The following is a 21,420-nucleotide window of genomic DNA, read 5'->3' as shown; positions in this document are numbered from 1 at the left end:
TGCACTTGAATCCGCTCTCGTTGGTGAACTCGACCTCTTCATCCTGTCCACGTAGGTCACGCCCCATGATGGCGTGGGGTTCGAGTAGCAGGACGAGTTGGCGGTGTGCAGTAAGTGGCGCGCAGTGTCAGTCTCTCAATGGGTATTTATGGCGACCAGCGGGCGGGTCAGTCGTCTGCCTGTCCTCGAGGCAGGGCGGGGGGCGACCTGAGAGGCGTGGCTTACAGCGCAGTGGCCTCCCAGCTCTCCCCCCGCAGGACCTGGCGTCACTTGGTCCCAGTTAACACAGTGCTCACGGAGGCAACTGCTGAGGGGTGTGGCCTGCAGGGCTCCGCCCCCGGAGCTGGGGACACGGCTGCCGACGCCAATGAACAGGAAGCGTGAGGAGGTGGGGTGCCTGCAAAAGAGCACCGTGCATTAGTGAGTTGGATTGTAGTCACGTTTTCTGTTTCATGTTTCAGAAAGAATATTTATGCTAGATTGGCATGAAAACATTGTTAATTATTACTTGCACAAGTTCAGGATTACCTGACGGACCATTAGCATTTTGTAGAGGTAATAAAGATGCATGCCAGACTAAGTGAAATACTGCATCCTACAAGGCTCTATTTTAGGCCCCCCTTTGTTTTCCTTTAGACTTTCACACCTATGTTGATAAAACATAATTATGCCTATTGTTTTGGCCAGGTTCAGCAGCACGGCTATGTGAAATGACACTGTGTCAAAGATGCAAATGCTCAGAAACGTTCTTCTTCTAAATTCTTCTAAAAGGACATCTTGAAAAATGTTTGTGACCTCAGAACCCCTAATTTAATGCCCTATGCAATTGTGAAATAGAACAACAATGAAGATCTGAAATATATCAACCTTACACGCTGTTAAACTACTGCTTGTTTTCAGAGCCTTCGATTGAATTGAGTTGTGTGTAAGCCTCACTTACAGTCTTTGCGTGTTATAGTGGCAGACTCTGTGGATATGTTGTTGATATGATACTGGTTCAGGTTAGAAGCAGGTTTCTGGATCTGGTTGAGGTTTAACGCCGGGTTCAGGGTTTGGTTCGGTGTTGGTGTCTGCTGCTTTGCCGCATGCGCTCGGTTCTGGGCGCCGCTGTTCGGGTGAGAGCCGTCCATGCTGGCGCCCATACTACTGCCCAGCTGCAGCCTCCTCATGTGCCTCACCACCGCTGTCGCGTTAAAGGCTTGCTGTTACACACAATGGGAACAGGAGAACATCACTGAGGTGCTGAGCTGCTGTTTACACCTACTATACAGAAGTGGGTCAGGATGTCTGCTCACAGACCCGACTTACCCTCCACTTGCTCTTCGCAAAGTTTTTACGCATTTGGCGGCTGACCGATTCGTGGATGTTCTTGCAGAGAGCCGTGTCTCCAGCAATCCTGGAAAAACAATTCACATTATTCATTATTTATTTAAAACCCTGATGATTTCTGCACATGAAAATTAAGAACACACATTGATGACATTTGGGAACTTTAACTTAAGTCTGAGAATGAGACTCACCAGGGGTGACGGAGAGCCTGCTCACAGGTGTAGCGCCTTGCCGGGTCTTTTTCCATTAAACTGCTGATAAAATCCTTAGCTGTAGAGAAGACACACAGAAGTGAGAACGCAGCAAGAGAACACAAACGGTTAATTACTTCTGTTAGGACAAAATTGCACTTATTTGTGGTAGAGGGTCTGGATTTTTGTTTATAAAGCACCATAGAAAAAAAAAACAACAGTGAATGAGTAACGTTGTAAACTAATGGGATAATCATGCGGTGAGACACTTTCCTGTAAAACCGTGCTTACATTTTTTCACTCTTACTGGCAGACCGCAGGATTACGCACGTGTTGCAGATGCAAGCGAGTCAAGAATTAACAGCGAGTTCGAACTAAATCGGATATTTAAGTGACTCTCGGTTACAAGCCTATAAATTCCCCTGGTGTGACCGTTTATCTTGCTGTTCCAGGGAGCAACACACAACAACACACTTCTTCTACACAGCAATGTAACACTCTTACCTGAATCGGATATGTCATCCCAGTAAGGGGCGTCAAACTCGTAATCGGCTTTCAGGATCTGCTCGAAGAGTTTGGAGTCGTTCTCGTCGTAGAAGGGTGGATATCCACAGAGCCTGAAAGAGAACACGAGAGATCATGAGACAGAGACTGTTTTATTTAGAATGTGGAGTATAATACCGCCACAAATGCTACAGCTTGAAAATATGGACCTGATCTGAAGATACCCTAAGTATTGGGACACCTAAATTTTTTTAGCCACATGTGGTTCTGCCCCAAACTGTTACCACAAAACTTGAAGCATACAATTGTATAAGACTGCTTTGGTTGTGGGGACATTCAAATGTTCCTTTATTTGAAACCTGTGTATTTATGGCACCATGTGATGTATTTCCCACTAGTAAATGATTTATCCTTGTCGAAATACTTTGTATTTATTGTAAATAATAGTAAAATAGAACAGACTAGGCATTAACCTAATTCATATAAAACAGCAAAGAAGCCTCATTAGCCTTAGTTTGGAGCAGGAAGTAGACAAGTTGAGGTAAATACAAAAAAAAGAAAAACATGTTGTTGTGAGCGTGAATTGTGTAATTCTGTCAGGACATTAGCGGGAAATGTTTCATCCCCATCACACATTCATCTCTTTACCTCAGTCTTGTAGCATAAGACCACAAGGCAAGAAGGCCCCTGATGAAGTGGATTATGCCGGTGCATAAAGCAAGAATTAATGAAAAAACCCTGCACTTCGAACTTGTTGAAATGCCTTTCCCCCTTGGGTACACAGGCTAACGGTGCCAAAGTGGAGGTATAGATGCTAATTTTCTGCCTGATTGCAACCTGATTAGCTTCGTGTTTTCATGTCTTGACATCAGGATTGCTATGCATGTACTTGGTGAATTAGCGCCGGTTTTGCCCGGTTGCTAATGCAATGTTCACGCATGAGAGAAGGCCAATCGGGCGTGAGAGAGCGTCTCAGAGCGAACCTGATTGGCCAGGGATCGGCACTGATGCGCTGGTTAATGGAGGAGGCAATTAAACAAACACACAGACACAAACAAGTCTCTTGCAAAAGTATTGGAACAGCAAGTTTTGAGATCACAAGATGAATATGATATGATAGATGTTTAACCTTCTTGATGAAAATATCACCTAGCAGATCAATGTATTAGATCAGACAGTATTAAAGGAAATAGGCTATTTATTTGGGTGCATGCACAGATCTGTTTCTTCTCCGTTTCACTCATTAGATTCAAAATGGCTTGCTTTTATCCCATAGACATCTCCCTGGTCTTATTGTTGGTTTAACTACACACACTCTTTACAGGAGAAACCTAAGGCTCAAATGAAGAGTACAGCTTCAGAGCTTTTCAAAGCACCACACACCTGAGACAAAAATATTTGGGCACCTGTTTTTATTCCATCCATATGTGGTTCTTCACCAGACTTTTAGCACAAAGATGGAGGCACACAATTGTATAGGACGTTTTTGGATGCAGTCGCATGACATTTTCCCTTCACAATGCTCTGATGACTGCACCCAGACCTTCTTACCTGTCAGAATGAGCACATATCTCCACAACATCCAAAAAGTTACATCTTATGGTCAGCTGTCTACAAAACTGTTTTCCAAATATTATATATAAAGTGTTCATGAAGTAAAAAATGTTCCTCACCTATGGAAATCTAGTATAATGTCAATGCTGGTGCCTTCTTCTAAAAGTAATGATCAGGAAATGAAAGTAAAATCTCTGGTACTAGCTTTTGAGCTCAAATCTTCAGTCTACAACACAAAACAGAGGAACGCCTTGCTGTTCCAATACTTTTGAAGGTTTCATTTGACATCCAACGTTTGAGGCGCTCTGGGTTTTTTTTCTAAGGAATTTGCACTGCAGGTTGTAGATCAGCACTGCAGGGACAGAAATATCCTTTTGTTTGTTTTTCCTGTTATAAAAGTTAGGACATTTTGTGAGTACGCATTGTCCAGATGTTCGGATAAGCACTACTAATGAAACAAAACAACAAAAACAGACAGGAAAAATAGAAAGTGGTGCGCAGAGTTTAGATTGGAAATGACTACATGTGAGTGTCATACGTCTAAATTTAGAAATCTGTGTTTTTTCTGAGTCAGGCACTGCAACAGCACTGAAACATCTGAGGAAGATAGTGATGGAGAACATCTGTAAGTGATCAGGGTGAGTGTGTGCGTGCAGCACGACTGAATCACTCGAGTCCTTGGATAGAATGAGACAAGAATTGAGAAAACGTAATGTGCATTTAAATATTTGAGTCTGAACTAAAGATGGAAATAAACAGTTTAGAGCTGAAGATTTGCCGCTATCGTAATCTCTCTGGTTTAAAGATCCCAGTCTGAATCCCTGGAGTAGACGTGGTTTTAAATGGACGAGATGGAAAACTGTAGTGTGGTGACTATGAGCTACTGATCGGAAGGTAGTGAGTTCAGATCCCAGTGTTTACTTTTGGAAATCGAGGGAAAAGCCGGGACTTACAGGATGTATGCGATGACTCCGATCGACCAGCAATCCACAGCTTTACTGTATGGCTTCTGGGCGAGCACCTCAGGAGCTGTTAAGAGGAACCAAAAGAGATATAAGGTTATTTAGATCCTACTGCAAATCTGACTAAGGCATTTTAAAGATTTTGGCATTTTTAACGTTGACACCAGTTGCTACAGATGTTCATTAGAGTAATTTATTTGCCATGTTCTGATTATAGGAGTTTCATTATAAAAAATTCAGTCACTGTATCCCTGGTATCTGTTTTGTCCAAAAAAGCTAGTTAGATATACTTTCATACATGCTAAACTCTATGTATTCTATGGCACAAGTTATTTGGACACACTTTTTCCAGTCATATTTGGTTATCTCCAAACTGTCAAGTCAAGTCAAGTTTATTTCTATTGCGCTTTTCACAACAGACATTGTCTCAAAGCAGCTTTACAGAAATCAGCCGTGGAGACTGTGGCAAGGAAAAACACCCTTAGATGTTATGAGGAAGAAACCTTGAGAGGAACCAGACTCAAAAGGGGAACCCATCCTTATTTGAGGGACATCAAGAGTGTGATTATAGTCTTTAAACAATACAGAACACTGGAGAGTGAGAACTAACATGAGCACTGGAGTGTGTGATTATAAGTAATGTTCTTTCTACAGTCTTATACAGTCATTGTGGTTATAAAACTAGGAGCTACTGAGCAACTCATAAAATAAAATCATCATAGATCCAACACCAGCAACATTGTATAGGATGTCCTCGGATGCGGTTGCATGACATTTTCCCTTCACTCGGACTAGGAGACCCAAACCTGTTCCAGCATGACCAAGCCAGCTCCATATGCTTTAGATGGGTTGGAGTGTAGATCTCCTGATATAAAGCTCATTTCGGACCTCCTCACATCACCTACATCAGTAACTAAATTTACTAACACACTTGTAGTTAAATGAATCTCACACATATCTCCACAAGCACACTTTAAAATCTATACCCCCTTCCCAGAAAAGTGAAGGTTATTATAACAGCAAATGGGAACGAAATGTGGAATGGGATGTTCAAAAAGCTCCGTACAATCTTATCCACAGGTGTCCACAAACTTTCGGCTGTAGTGTATTTTCCTCCTGATTATCTCCCTAATTTAGTCAAAGCCATTTCCCACCACCTTTGACTGCATCTTTTTCCAAACTGCTGCATGTATAAATGCTGGGCTTGCGATTTTCGTCATTTTTGGTCGTCTAAAACTAATTTTGAAAATCCTACAGATTCCTATAATCCTAGGCTGTAGTCTTTGATTGCCGGTTCGTTTGATCGCTGTTAATCATTTCTTTTCTTCCAATGAAATTCTGCCAGTGTCAGAAGATTTTGGACTCTTTCCTGCAGTGTGACTTCGCCTATGATGACCATCGAAGCAAGAAACAACGTGAGCGCCGAACCTGATGACATCATTAGCGCAAACAACTGAGAACCACCTCGGGGGAAATGTAGAAAAGAGTCAAGCGAGCAGTACGGCAAGAAGAGAAACGTATTGAGTGATGAAGGGAAAAGGAGTGTTTGTTTTTATGACGTTTTTATTGTTGAGGCATGTCCTGAGCAGAATTAGCGCTACAGATTGCTTTTGTTTGCTGCTAGCTACCTTAGCGCTAAAAAAACAAAACGCGGGTCTGAACGTGTCACGGATGGGTGTGTCAGTTTTCGACTGTCGTACAGTCTGGCAATTGAGATCCCACAGTGTGACATGGGGATCATTTCATACAGTCTGACGAGCAAAAATCACAGCAAAGGACGATTAAATTTCACAGTGTGCGGCGTAACATCGGGGGGGGCGGTGTAACACACTTGGAGAAAAAGCCACATGCTTGAGCTCACAGATGCTAATGGCGTATGCTGCTGTGATTAATAGTGGAAATCGAGAAATATTCCTCAATAGTCTTACTTTTTTTTTTAATTATTCCTCATCAAATTATAATATTTCCGCTACAACACTGCTATTATAACTGACTGTACACCTGTCAGTCCTAATGTTTGCTTCATGACGTGTAGAAATAACTGAAGAGCTCGGACACTTTGCTCTTTTTCCTTCGTTCCTCTCCCTTTTCATTCTTTTCTTGATCAGGAGACAAGCTTTCACTAGGCAGAGTGCTCGGTCCTGTGATCCACATCCCAGACAGCGTTATTGTGTTTGCTAGAGGAAGAAAGATTGTGCACTAGAGCACGGGGTCGCTCGAGAAAGCTTTTCCGACTCATCAAAATAAAAAGCACAAAGGCAAACTGTGTTCAGAAAGCTAGACGTCATCGTCCAGATTTTGATGGCGCACACAGAACACACGGAGTCTAGTAAGCAATCTATTTTGATCTTTTCTGGGTCTGTTTTTCAGACCTTCAGGAATGCTGAAGACTGGTCTACTCTCTAAACTATTTATTTATAGCTGTAACCTAACATGTACACACACACACACAAACACACACACACACACACTATTAGACTGAGATAGAGAAAGATGGGAGGGGAGATCCAGCAAATAGCATGGCAGAAAGATGAGACAGGGAAAGAAAAAAAAAAAGAACAATAGACAGATCAGCAAATAAGTTAGCGAGAGATGTCAGGAGAATAGACAGATAGACAGACAGGGAGAAAGAGATTGAGCAAACAGAGTAGTGACAGAGATGGATAAAGAGGGAGACAGAGATAGAAAGATGGAGAGACAGCAAAATATCGAGGGCAAATGAACAACTGACAGAAATTGAGATGACGGAGTGAAAGAGAGACAGACCAACAAATGGAGTAAATAGGAAAGACAGAGAGTGGAGAAGAGAAAGACTGAAGAAGAGACAGAGATGGAGAGAGAGAGAGAGAGAGAGAGAGAGAGAGAGAGAGAGAGAGAGAGAGAGAGAGAGAGAGAGAGAGAGAGAGAGAGAGGGTCACAGAGCAGACCAAACAAGCAAAAGAAAAAAAAGAAAAGGGAGATAGTCGGAGAGACACACATAGAGTGACATACAAAGCAGACAGACAGACAGAGAGAGAGAGAGAGAGAGAGAGAGAGAGAGAGAGAGAGAGAGAGAGATGCCAACAATTTCACAGCCAGAACAGTAAAATCCAAAACACACACATGTAAAAGAAAGTGTAATAGTGTGAGTGTGTGTGTTACCATTTAAAGGCAAAGAGACGCAGTCTAGACGTGTTGTGAATACTAAATACATACCTGTGCACTTGTGTCATCCTAATGCAGTGTCGTACTCCATCACACACACATTAAATCCCAATATCCCTCTCTTCCTCCGCTCTCTACTGTAATTGGGTAGTTTTTTTGTTCACATCATAGCCCATGGAGACTCCTAACTCCACACTGTCCTCATCCATGTCCTGCACCACCCTCACCCTCACATACTTCTCTCAATAATGTCGCGGCCTAAAACCCGAAATCAAATGACACATCTGAGATCTTCTAATTATACTAAATACGTTCAGGCTCAGGATCGAGATGTTTGAGTTACCTGCACTTTCATTTGTGCTTGAAAAGGTTATATATGCAGCCTGGCCAAAGGTCACCAAGAGAAGGTAAGATCTCTATTAGACACTTACTGCAGGGATGAATATGTTTCAGCTGCAACAAGTTTATAGAACCGAGCTGATGCAATGAGGAGCTTCTCATTTCTTAGACACCCATGTCAGAAGGTGGTCATTGAAAAGTGTTCCAGAAGGGTCAAATGATTGGCCTGCATCAAGCCAAATTAAGGAGATTGCTGAAACTACTATAATTGGGTTAAATCTATAGAATAAGACTAGCGATAAACCGTCATCTTCGAGGAAGAAATGTGGACGGGAAAACATCTTGAACGACGCTGATCAGAGATCATTTAGTGATATCAAATAAAAAGTAGAACTTAAGTCTGTTTAATGGTGGAAGAAAGACCTTTTCCACATTCACAATGCAAAGACAACTCAAGGAACCTGGATTAAACCGCTGTGTAGACACTTCACATTGAGGGGGAAAAAAAGGCTTCAGTTTGCTAGGAAACATCAAGATTGGACCAAAGAGTTCAGATTTACTCTGCTCCAGAACAATAGACAGATCAGTGTAGAAAGAGGATGCACCCATCATGTCTAATGCATATCCTATAAGACTGTGGGGGCATTGTAATGATCTGAGGTTGCTTAAGTTGTTCAGGTCTGGGTTCAGCCAAGTTATGTGCCCAGGTTTGAGCTTACAGACTTGTTCCTTTGACAGATTTGAAGAACCGAACAATCCAGGATTAGGTAAAATCGCTAACAATAAAATCCCACTAATTTGGTAACCCATTTAAGACCCCCCCATTGTTCAGGGGTCAGGTGCTAGCGGAGGCATATGAGTGGAGAAATCTGTCATTTTTTTGATGCCTTTGCAAAACATTAGGCCAAAATCAATGTTAAATTGTTAGAGCGATATATCTGTAGCATGTTTTTTTTTTAAATGAATGAATACAACTAATTATAAATCAAGACACTCCATATCTCGTGAAAAAAAATAATGACTAGCATTCCTGGTGTGTAATGGCGAATGTAAATAAAATCCAGCTAACTGAGTAATTGATGTACAGACTGGAGGCACATGGACAGTCCTTTCCTTTATAGAAAAAAGACAAAAATCGTAATAATATATTTCTTTGTAAAATAAATAAACTATAAATCAAGACCCTAAGATGAGCAACACCTGAACCCTCGGAGTGTAACGTTTAGTGCGAATGCTACGAGTGATCCTCTAAGGTGCTTCTCAGACAGTTCAGTGCCCTGACTGATGAACTCAGTACAGGTGTTATTGAAGGAAAAAAATGGTGGATTAATGCTGCAATCCTCCAACCCTGTGGTGCGAGTTTCAGGTCCTGCGATGAACTAGTTCTTCTCTTTTGACAGCTCTAATTAAAACACACACCACAAAATGCAGTGCTTGGTGTATCAGAGGGAGAAGTTTGATCACATCCGTATGGGTGATTAAGCATGATTAAACACAGGAAACCGTGCGGCTAACTCTATTAGCATTTAAAATAATCCGATTCCATATAGCGAGAGAGAGAGAGAGAGAGAGAGAGAGAGAGAGAGAGAGAGAGAGAGAGAGAGAGAGCAGGTGGTATGCTTGAGAGCATTTGCCCTTCTGACTGACATTCACATGCTACAGAGGGATATAAGAATAAACCATGTTTAGTGGTGTGTGTGTGTGTGTGTGTGGGTGTGTGTGTGTGTGTGTGTGTGTGTGTGTGTGGTTTTGGTATGCTATGCCATGAGTGCTGGATCACAGCATCTCTGGCACTGTGCGATAAAAGAACAGCTCCAGGCTCAGATACAGAATGTACACAGATGAGTACATAAACTAAATAACAAGCCTTTTTGACCAAAAGTTTGCGGACAACTGATCATCGGATTCCTGTGCTTTTTCCCCATTTGCTCTCATAAAGATGTTCTGCTAGATTTCATGGAGATAACTAACATGTGTCTGAATGAAAGTCAGGTAGTGATATAGGTGAGGTGAGGAGGCCTGGTGTCCAGTCAGCGTTCACATTCATCATATTCAGTAGGGTTGGAGAGCGGGAGATCTTCCACCCACATAAAGCATATCTTAAAGGAGCATAAAGGAGCTGGAACAGATTCGAGTCTCCTAGTAATTATGTGCCTTCTGTTTTGTAGTAACAATTTGCACCACATAGCGGAGGAAACGTCAGGTGTGCCAACACTTTTGTTTATATACATCGGTAACGTAAAAAAAGTTTTATATATATCTATATAATTTACCGACGTATCCTGGTGTGCCGCAGGCAGTGGACATGACATCACCCGTGCCCTCCATCTTGGAAAGGCCAAAGTCACTGATCATGATCTTTGACCCATCTTGAGGGTTGAAGTAAAGAAGATTCTCGGGCTGAAGAGGAAGAAAAAAAATCTATAAGGATATATATAAGGAATAAATAAGGAGGATCGTCCATTACCAGTTCAGCATCACGTGATTGAGGGTAGATGTCTATGTAAAGTGCATTAAAATAACGTAACACACACGTAATCATAGATTATACCGGGGTCAGTTATCAGTACTGACAATTTAACAAACAATTTAAAATTTTCAGTGCAAATATGACTGAATGGCTCAAAAGAACACTTTGTGTGTGTGTGTGTGTGTGTGTGTGTGTGTGTGTGTGTGTGTGTGTGTGTGTATTTGCTCTTCAGGTACTGCATTTTTAATTAAAATTTGTTTTATTTGTAAAGCGCTTTTAACAATGAATGTTGTCTGTCTGTCTGTCTGTCTGTCTGTCTGTCTGTCTGTCTGTCTGTCTATCTATCTATCTATCTATCTATCTATCATCTATCTATCTATCTATCTATCTATCTATCTATCTATCTATCTATCTATCTATCTATCTATCTATCACGTGCATCAATGATCCTCAACCATCAACGACCCTGTCGCCGGTTCACCACTGTTCCTTCCTTGGAGCACTTTTGAAAGATTCTGACCACTGCAGACCAGGAACATCCACAAGAGCTGCAGTTTTGGAGATGTTCTGACCCAGACGTCTAGACGTCACAATTTGTCAAATTTGTTTAAATCCTTACGCTCACCCATTTTTCCTGCTTCTAACATCAACTTTGAGGACAAAATGTTCACTTACTGCGTAATAAAAATATTTACTCACTAACAGGTGCCATGATGAAGAGATCATCAGTGTGGATAGATGGATGGATGGATATATTTATAGAAAAATAGATGGATGTCAATCACATTTTAAGTCACTCTGGATACAAGCATTCTTATATTTATTTTTATATTTATTTGCTGTCTATCTCTATAAGGAGGTTGTGAGTTCAAATACCAGCACCATGAATTTACCACTGCTGGGCCCCTGAGCAAGGCCCTTCACCCTCACCTGCTCAGTTGAGATAAGTACACAGCTTGTGTATGCACATGTATGCTCGCTCACCTTCAGGTCTCGGTGCACGATGCCCATACTGTGCAGGTAATTGACTGCATCCAGGACTTGTCTGATGAGCGTGCTGGCATCTTTCTCTGTGTAGAACCCCTTCTCCACAATCCGGTCAAACAGCTCTCCTCCTGAAACCCTAAACCAATCACACACACACACACACACACACACACACACACACACACACACACACACAGTGACAGAAAGGTTAATGTAACATTCATAAACCTAGTCTTTAGCACCAGAATGAGAGGAATAGTTTCCTTGCACTTCAGTTTCACACATGCAACAGTTATGATGGGTGCCAATACTTACACATACAGTGTACCTAATCCACAACAGTGTACCAAACCACAATCCATGGAGCATTTTCATTTCAGACTTATTTTAATGGTCATGGTAGCTTTATCACCTGCCACCAGAGGGGGTAAGAACATAAAAAAATAAAACAAAATCTGAAAAAATAAACATTCAATATAAAGAGACAAACGGTTCTTAGTAACTGTTTATTGTCAACAGTAGCCTGGAAATGTTTCTGTATGTAGAAATAATTCACATCTCACAGGGTTTTATACAGAACACCATTTCCAAACTTCAGATCAAATATAATGCTTCCGTCCGTCCTATTTCTCAAATAGAGTTAGTACATTAATACAGAGATTTGGGAAAACCAGAGGACTATTGGTCATACAGTAACTGTGTTTCCAAAAGTTTTGAAACACCTGCCTCTTTCTCCCATATGTTGGTAGCATGAAATGTTCCCTTCACCCGAATCTGTTCCAGATGACACCAAGCCAGCTCCATGTAAATATGCTTTTCATGGGTTGGAAGTGTGTGGAAGATCTCCTGCTATTATGGAGCTCCAACCCTTGTTAAACATGATCAATGTAAATGCTGACTGCACCCCAGGCCTTCTCAGATCACCTACATTAACACCCTGGTGGTGAATAAGCACAGATCTACAAAAATATCTGCTGGAACATCTAACCAGAAGAGTGAAGTTTATAATAAGAGCAAATGGGACTCAAAATGGAATGTTCAAAAAAGATACACAATGTTATGGTCAGGGGTCCACAAACTTTTGCCCCCATACTGTATCTCTCACAAAAATGCGCAACTACACACAAGTCATTTTATTTGTGTCTTCACTCAGAAGGGGGCACAGTGTGTGTGTGTGTGTGTGTGTGTGTGTGTGTGTGTGTGTGTGTGTGAGAGAGATGTACTTGCCACAGATGGTACAGTAAAAGCCTGTAGCCAGGGGTATGAACTCATAGTGACCATGTCACTAATTTTAAACACACACACACACACACACACACACACACACACACACTATCTCTCTCTCTGCAGTCCATTAACAGAGGAGAGATGAGCAGCCTCACAGCCAGCGATCAAATTAACATTCGGGAATTTAAATCTTAATGAGTTTTCTAAGGGGAGGACAATAGAACGAAAATGAATTGTGCTTCATCTCCCTGAATGCCTGCTTCACTCCTCAAACTCTCAGCAGATGTATTAGGCTCGATAAAGTTAGGTACCTTCTGCAGTTTTTTTAATATGCTCATCACTAGAGTTTGACCGATTCACTGGTTTTGCGATAAATCATCAACTGATAGTTAATCACTAGAACTATCAGCAAAAATCCATACCGATAGTTTTTCCGGGTTGCTCTATACAGTACGAGAGTGGCCTCTAGAGGTGAATCACTGACGCCATGTGTTGTTTATTTGAAGTGACTTTTTTAATTATTAATTTTGGATATAACATTATTTATTGGAGTGTTACTTTTTGTTTCAGTTTGAACGTATGCCTTTTATTTTCCTCTCTATTTATTAATATAGTAAATGAAAAAATATGAATATAATTAACACATGATTCAGTACTTTTTTGTATTTTTTTTTGTGTAATAGAGTTCACTAGTATTTTACATGGAGTGTTTAATCATCGGTTTATTCGGTTATCAGCAAGTACGATCCAAACCAAATATCGGTAAAATCCACTATCCCGCGGTGTTGCAGATGTCCAACCGGAATCGAATGAATGTAAAGCCGGTTTGAACAGGATCAAACGACATTTAAAGAGATGCAGTTTCAATTCTACCTTCGAGGTAATAACGCTTCAGAGCTGCTGTTATAGAAAACAAATACATTCATGCATGAAAAAACAAACACTAGTGTGTTTCTGGTTATTCATGATAGGTGTGTGAGTGTGTGTGTGTGTGTGTGTGTGTGTGTGTGTGTGTGTGTGCACACAAGAAACAGAGGTAGATAGATGTAGATGAAGGATGGGTGCCAATATTTACAGTATGTGCGCAGTAAATATCATGCATGAAAAAATAAAGACAAGGTTGTCCCTGGCTGTCTACAGTGTGTGTGTGTGTGTGTGTGTGTGTGTGTGTGTGTGTGCGTGAACGTGAGAGAAAGAGTCAGGGTTAATATTCAGATCCATCCACTTGGCCCAATCACTCACCCACCCACACACACACACACACACACACACACACACACCGAGCGACACAGTGAGATTAAAGTGGTGTAATGACAGGGACAATCTGCCACCCATCACCTAGGTTACACAGCTCTCGTGCGTCAGTGTGCTACTCAGCTGATTGTCCAGGCCGATCTCCATGTCCAGCCTCCCGTCCCCTGACCTCTCACTTCTTCTCCCTCTCAACACACCTCCATCAAGCAGATTTCACTCAGTGCTTCTCCTTCTACTGTAACACTCGATAGCACTCAGGACCATTTTCATTTCAATTTTTGGATCCAGGAAGTCCCACAACTGCATCATTTCCTCCCCAGAACTCTCATCACTTCCATATGATTTTAGATTAATCAGGGTATTTAAACACAGGAAGCTCTGAAGTGTAGAAAGATCCCTCCTATAAAATTATAAAACCACACTGGATATTCAAAATACACTAAACGGCCAAAAAATTGTGGACAGCTGACCCTTAGATTGGTATATGAACTTTTTTTGAACATCCCTTTCCACATGTAGTCTTCATTTCCTGTTATAATGAGCTCTGTTCTTCTTGGAAGATGTTCCACTAGATTATGGAGTATGCAGTTCATGTTTGATGCAATTTTATGTTTGTTTTCATCACCGAGTCACTGATGATGTATGAAGAATCGTGTATGGTCTCAGAAGGTGAGAGATGTTACACATTAAAATGATCAGATGAAAGTTTGATGTGGCGGTGCTGCAGAAACCACGCTGCAGTGCACCGCTGTGTCGGAGCTGAGCCGAGCACCTGCTGCTGAAATCATCCTGTGTTTGCAGAACACCATAAACTAAACACACACACACACGCACACGCATGCTCGCGTGTCTATGGTGACAATCACAGCCCTTTGTGTTTCTGCTTGTCATCACACACTGATGTCCTTTCCTCTCTGTGTATCACACACATGCTCACAAGGGCACACACTGACATCCGTATGTACACGGCCTGCACACACGCACAACTCAACTGCTCCCCACTTTGTCTCACACTTTACCTGCACACGAGAATCTACACACACACACAGCAACACACAAACCTCCATACATGCAACTGAACTTTCAGTCACACACTTGGACTTAAAAAAAAAAGAAAACCAAGGACAATCACACCCCGACACTGATGCTCGCACACAGGTACTGCCACTCGCACACGACACTGCCACTCGCACACTGCCACTCGCACACAGACACTGCTACTCACACACCGACACCGCCACTCGTACACTTCCACTCGCACACAGACACTGCCACTTGCACACTGTCACTCACACACCGACACTGCCACTCGCACACCAACACTGCCACTTGCACACCGACACTGCCACTCGCACACAGACACTGCCACTCGTACACAGACACTCCGATTCTGCCACTCGCACACCGACACTGCCACTCGCACACAGACACTGCCACTGCACAGACACTGCCACTGTGACACAGACACTGCCACTCCGATTCTGCCACTCGACACCGACACTGCCACTGCACACAGACACTGCCACTCGACACAGACACTGCCACTGCACACAGACACTGCCACTGTACACAGACACTGCCACTCCGATTCTGCCACTCGCACACCGACACTGCCACTCGCACACAGACACTGCCACTCGTACACAGACACTGCCACTCTGATTCTGCCACTCGCACACCGACACTGCCACTCGCACACAGACACTGGAACTCGCACACCGACACTGCCACTCGCACACAGACACTGCCACTCGCACACCGACACTGCCACTCGCACACCGACACTGCCACTCGCACACCGACGCTGTCACTCGCACACCGACGCTGCCACTCGCACACCGACGCTGCCACTCGCACACCGACGCTGCCACTCGCACACCGACGCTGCCACTCGCACACAGACACTGGAACTCACACACCGACGCTGCCACTCATTCTGCCACACACATTTCTGCACTAGAACTCATTTACACACTCATGCAAAAATCTCACTTGCACTAAATCTCATAATCATTCACACTCACACACTTTACTAATCCTCACAACAATGCACACATACTCACACATGCACAGATTTACACTCAAAAGATTAATCTTTGCTCACATGCACTTTCATTTGCCCACTCCTACACACACACACACACACACACACACACACACACACACACACACACACCCCACTTGAATGGGGACATGTTCAGAGTTTGTTTTCTGCTCCTGTGATCTCTACAGGCGTTGTGCCATGTGCACACATCAGAGTTCTGTTCTTTCATTGCACTCAGGTAAAGGTCACACTCACCCACAACCAGCTCTGTGTGTGTGTGTGTGTTTGTGTGTGTGTGTGTGTGTGTGTGTGTGTGTAAGCTGACATTAAATGGCTAAGTGCTACTATGAGTTAGTGAAGTGACATTTCAGCTCAGAAACCGATGACGTGGAAGTTTTTCTTTTCGAGAGCAAAAGCGCGGGTCAATATTTTTATCAGTATTGTTACTACAAATAAGAAGTCAATAATGTCTGGGACACGTCTGCAGCAATCACCTCACGTTCTACTCCACTCCTCAGTTCTCTTTCATTTTATTATATTTTTCTCAAAGTTCTGGATATCAGCCTTTTATTATTCTGACTGTATTCAATGTACATGGGAATGTACATCATATGGCTGAAAGTTTGTGGACACCTGACAATAAGAAGGATATGCATCTAAACATCCCATCCCACATTTATTCCTTATTGGCGCTTATAAAAACCTCCACTCTTCAGGGAAGATGTTCCACTGGATTTTAGAGTGTGCTTGTGGAGATTTGTGCTGATTCATCATGTTCAATAGGGTTACTCTATAACAGGAGTGGAAGATCTCCTGCTATAGAGGAACCCTATTGAACATGATGATTGAGCACACAGTTTGGAGAAGAAGCACATATGGCTGTAAAAGCAGCAAAAATTCCCAATACTTTTGCCACTTCATTTTTTTTTCCATTTTTCTCAACTTTTTGTTTATTTCTTCTTTATGCTGACATGATCATTTTTATTTAACAAGCAAAAATCAGAGCCAAAAGGTCTCAGAATTTGAGTCAAACTGCACAAAATGAACACACACACACACACACACACACACACACACACACACACACACACACACACACACACACACACAAACACACACAAACACACACACTAGACTACGTGGTATACTCACAGTTGCATTATGAGGTACAGGTGATCAGAGCTTTCGTAAATGTCCTCCAAGGCCACGATATTTTCGTGCTTGATCCTGTAAAATAAACACAGATCATATTTAAAGAAAGAAAATAACTATTATAGTAAAATGTGTTGGGCTGAATTATGACCAAAAGTATTAGGACACCCGACCCGTCACACGTGGCTCCTCCCCAAATAGTTACTATGAAGTCGGAGGCACACAACTGTACAAGACGTCTCCAGATGCTTTAGCATGAGGTTTTTCCCAAACCTGTTCCAGCATGACAACGCTCCAATGCACAAACCCAGCTCCATGAAGATCTGCTTTACATGGTTTGGAAGATCTTCTGCTATAGAGCTCCAACCCTACTGAACATGATGAATGCTGACTGTGCCTATGTAGCTGAATGAGCACAAATCTCCACAAAATCTAGTGGAACATCTTCCCAGAACTTGTTATAACAGCAAATAAGGACTAAGGTGCCAATTCTTTTGGTGGGTGTCCACAAACTTTTGGACATACAGCGTAGTTTTCGAATTGTGTAAAAAAATTTATTTAAAGTGACTCGCAAATGTTTATAATGATCTGATTGTCCAGTACAGATTTATTTATTAAAGTAGTGCTGAAGTAAATGCATGATTTTCTGAGATCCTGTTAACAGGGTCATGGATCATGGATGCACGTGAGGAGCGAAGGCCGGCCCGTGTGGTCCGATCCAACAGACGAGCTCCTGTAGCTCAAAATGCGGAAGATGCTGTTACTGCTCGACAGGTCGGGACTAACCAACACAATATAAAGCAGGTGGTCATGATGTTATACCTGATTGGTATATATATATATATATATATATATATATATATATATATATATATATATATATATATATATATATATATGAGCGCCAGTGGTTTTCAGCGTGATTTACAGGGAAATAAATACAAGGGAAGATCAAGGGTTCGTCAGCTCGCATCAGACAATACGGCCATCATCTCTCCAGCAGCAACGACTTCTCCGACATACGAAACTAATCACAGAACTCCTCGACTTCAAAGGATTAATCCTAAACTCATTTCTTTTCTGTGTCTGTCTGTCTCGCTCTACACATCACGTCTCCTCCCTACCTTAAGAAAGAGTGGGCAGAAACTGCAGCGTGACTCATCTAGTGCTTCAGAAAGCCTTTCCTTTAATTATAGTGCGAAACATGGAGAAATGACAGAGAGGGGGAGAGACAAAAGAAAAAAAAGACAGGCAGACAGACACCCTTTATACATGAAGTACAAAAGAAACGATTTAGAGGGAAAAAAAGAAAAAAAAGAAGACATTATGACACCGGGTGAACTGCAAGTCTTCCAGGATATTGTTCTGTCGTCTAAACGCTCGGCTGCGTCTCGAAGAAACGCGACACCTGGGGCCGCATGTGTGAATACATGACTCAGTGCTTACGAGTCATCACGGAAAGTCTAATAGAATCTTGTCTGATAGAACGATGTGAGCGAGACAAACAGTCCAAACACGCGAGGGCAGAGAGACGGGTTAATTGGGTCTCGGGATCGGAGCGGTAATTAGCGTTCCCAACACCTGAGTCCTCCCGCGCGGTGTAACGAGCCGAGCTGTTCGGCAGATACAGAGGACGTGTCGGTGTGTGCCCGGGCCTGACGCAGGTGGTTACCATGGCAACGCTTACAATAACACGGGTCGGAGTCTTCTCCATCATCAAACAACGTAGAAACCCGTATCTAACAGGAGACTACACGACATCGTCGCCGTGTGGGTTTAGCTGCTGCAATGTCATATTAAGGACACGCTGCTGCCAAAAGTATTGGGACACCACACTTTTCCAACCATCTCAAACTGTTAGCGCACACAATCGTATAGAACGTCTTTGGATGCGGTAGCAAGAGATTTCCACTTGAACTAGGAGACCCAAACCTGTTCCAGCAGGACAATGCCCCTGTGCACAAAGCCAGCTCCATGAAGATATGCTTTTTACATGGGTTGGAGTAGAAGATCTCCTGCTAAAGAGCTTTGACATCAACCATTTTGAACACCATTGGGATAATTGTAAACGCTGATTCAACCCAGGGCTCCTCAGCGCACTTATATCAGAATGTGCACAAAATCTTTCCATAAGAGTGGTGGTTATTATAAGAGCAAATGGGGACTTAATGTGGAAGGGGTTCATGAAGATGCTCATACCAATCTTATGGTCAGGTGTCCACAAACTTTTTTGGCCATATGGCGTAAGTATCATGTTTGTGAAACTTGGAAAACTCAGATATAGGAAGAGCACCGCAAATCGTGTGCATTTCACATCAAAGAACATGAGTATTGAAAAATATTTGTGTTTCTATACTATTGCCCAATTCATTTTTCTAAAATATAAAATTAAGAATGTGTAAAAATACGTTTTCTTAATCAAAGGCTACGTCTACAGTAATCCGGAAAATGGATTTAAAAATAGTCGTCATGTCCGTCTGCCGTTTATTTCCTTCCCGGCTAGTTAAAACGTCACATCAATGACTGAAAATGCATGATCGCTTTTAAAAGCCTTGAGAAAAAGTTTTCAAAAAGCTACATTTTCGTTGACTGAAAACGCCGTCTCAGTTTTGACGGAAGGCCAAAACATGGCCATGGCCAAAAGGTGTTTTTTGTGGTGTTCAGCGCAGACCCTCAGCGTTGCGAAAAAGGGCGGCGCTAGACCGAAAATCGTGTAGGAACCCTGTACAAGCATTATGTACATCTTCAGGCCTTCACTAAATTACATTGCTTATTGACATGGTGCTTTTGTGGTGACTTGCTGTAATACTATAGTAATAGGGCAGTGGTGGTTCAGTTTTTAAGGCTCTGTGTTAATATAATTAAATTCAAATGTATTTCTATTGCGCTTTTCACAATGGACATTGTCTCAAAGCAGCTTTACAGAATGTAAGAATTATAGAACAAAAATTTCAATATAAGTGAATTATTATACTAATAATTCACCTGCGGAGAATGTGGCAAGGAAAAACTCCTTTAGATGGTATGAAGAACAAACCATGAGAGGAGCCAGACTGAAAATGGAACCTCATCCTCATCTGGGTGACACCAACAGCATGATTATAAATCATTAAAACATTACAAACACCAGAGAGTGAGATCTAACATGAGCACCAGAGTTTGTGATTATGAGTAATGTCCTCTCCACAGTCATATCCAATCAGTTTTAGTTGTGGAACCAGAAGTTCTTGAGCAACTCATAAATTAGCTTAACATCTCAGATCATTATAGATTCAACACCAACTCCTCCATGCCAAAGCCTTTAAATGTCCAAAGAGGGAGAAATCAAAAGGGGTTCAAGCCCCAGAACATCCAAGCTGCCACTGTTGGGCCCTCAAGAAAGGTACATAATTCTATCTGCTCCAGGGGTGCCATACCATACCATACCATACCATTCTATACCATTCCATACCATACCATACCATACCATTCCATACCATACCATTCCATAACATACCATACCATACCATACCATACCATACTATACCATTCCATACCATACCATACCATACCATACTATACTATACCATACCATACCATACCATTCTATACCATTCCATACCATACCATTCCATAACATACCATACCATACCATACCATACCATACTATACCATTCCATACCATACCATACCATACTATACTATACCATACCATACCATACCATTCTATACCATTCCATTCCATACCATACCATACCATACCATTCCATACCATACTATACCATACCATACCATTCCATACCATACTATACTATACTATACCATACCATACCATACCATACCATACCATACCCAGCTTTCTGACAAGCTGTGATATTTGAAAACACAGGAAGTGGAAGCTCAGTGGTTAAGGCTCTGGTTTACCGATCAGAAGGCCGGGGGTTCAAGCCCCAGTTTGCCAAACTCCTGAGCAAAGCCCTTAACCATCCATGCTCCAGAGGCGCTGTATCATGGCCGTCGTCGCTGGGCTCTGACTGAGCTTCCGTGTAAATGTATGTCAACATTAATAGAGTTTTTGGCCTTTTTTCCCCCTCAGGTAATCGAGTTGTTAACATTTCTCCCACAGAGGAGAAATGTTCACCCTGTGTACAGGGGATCTTGTGGTTAAATCCTGACAGTTGCTGTGGCCCAGAGTCAAGAGAGCAAATTTGGCAATGTTCTCTAAATGTTATTACGCTCTCTGCCATCAATCACAGTGACACTAGACAATCCTTCTCATTTGGT

General features: G+C 42.2%; 1 protein-coding gene across 1 annotated transcript in view; it reads right to left on the bottom strand.

The window, feature by feature from the left end:
- camk1da (calcium/calmodulin-dependent protein kinase 1Da) overlaps nt 1-21,420 on the bottom strand; it is a 59,228-nt gene that overhangs the window by 4,540 nt on the left and 33,268 nt on the right. Inside the window, exons 3-11 of the mRNA XM_046872569.1 lie at nt 17,158-17,232; nt 11,478-11,616; nt 10,297-10,423; nt 4,532-4,607; nt 2,025-2,137; nt 1,521-1,599; nt 1,309-1,396; nt 941-1,202; nt 1-397 (exon numbers count right to left, since the gene is read on the bottom strand). The exon at nt 1-397 is cut by the window's left edge and continues 4,540 nt beyond it. Coding sequence (XP_046728525.1) covers nt 267-397; nt 941-1,202; nt 1,309-1,396; nt 1,521-1,599; nt 2,025-2,137; nt 4,532-4,607; nt 10,297-10,423; nt 11,478-11,616; nt 17,158-17,232 — 1,090 coding nt within the window. The 3' untranslated portion in view covers nt 1-266. The remainder of the gene's footprint in view (nt 398-940; nt 1,203-1,308; nt 1,397-1,520; nt 1,600-2,024; nt 2,138-4,531; nt 4,608-10,296; nt 10,424-11,477; nt 11,617-17,157; nt 17,233-21,420) is intronic.

Source organism: Silurus meridionalis, chromosome 18 (assembly GCF_014805685.1).
Source record: "Silurus meridionalis isolate SWU-2019-XX chromosome 18, ASM1480568v1, whole genome shotgun sequence".
NCBI lineage: Eukaryota > Metazoa > Chordata > Actinopteri > Siluriformes > Siluridae > Silurus > Silurus meridionalis.
This window is presented reverse-complemented; position numbering and strand designations above follow the sequence as displayed.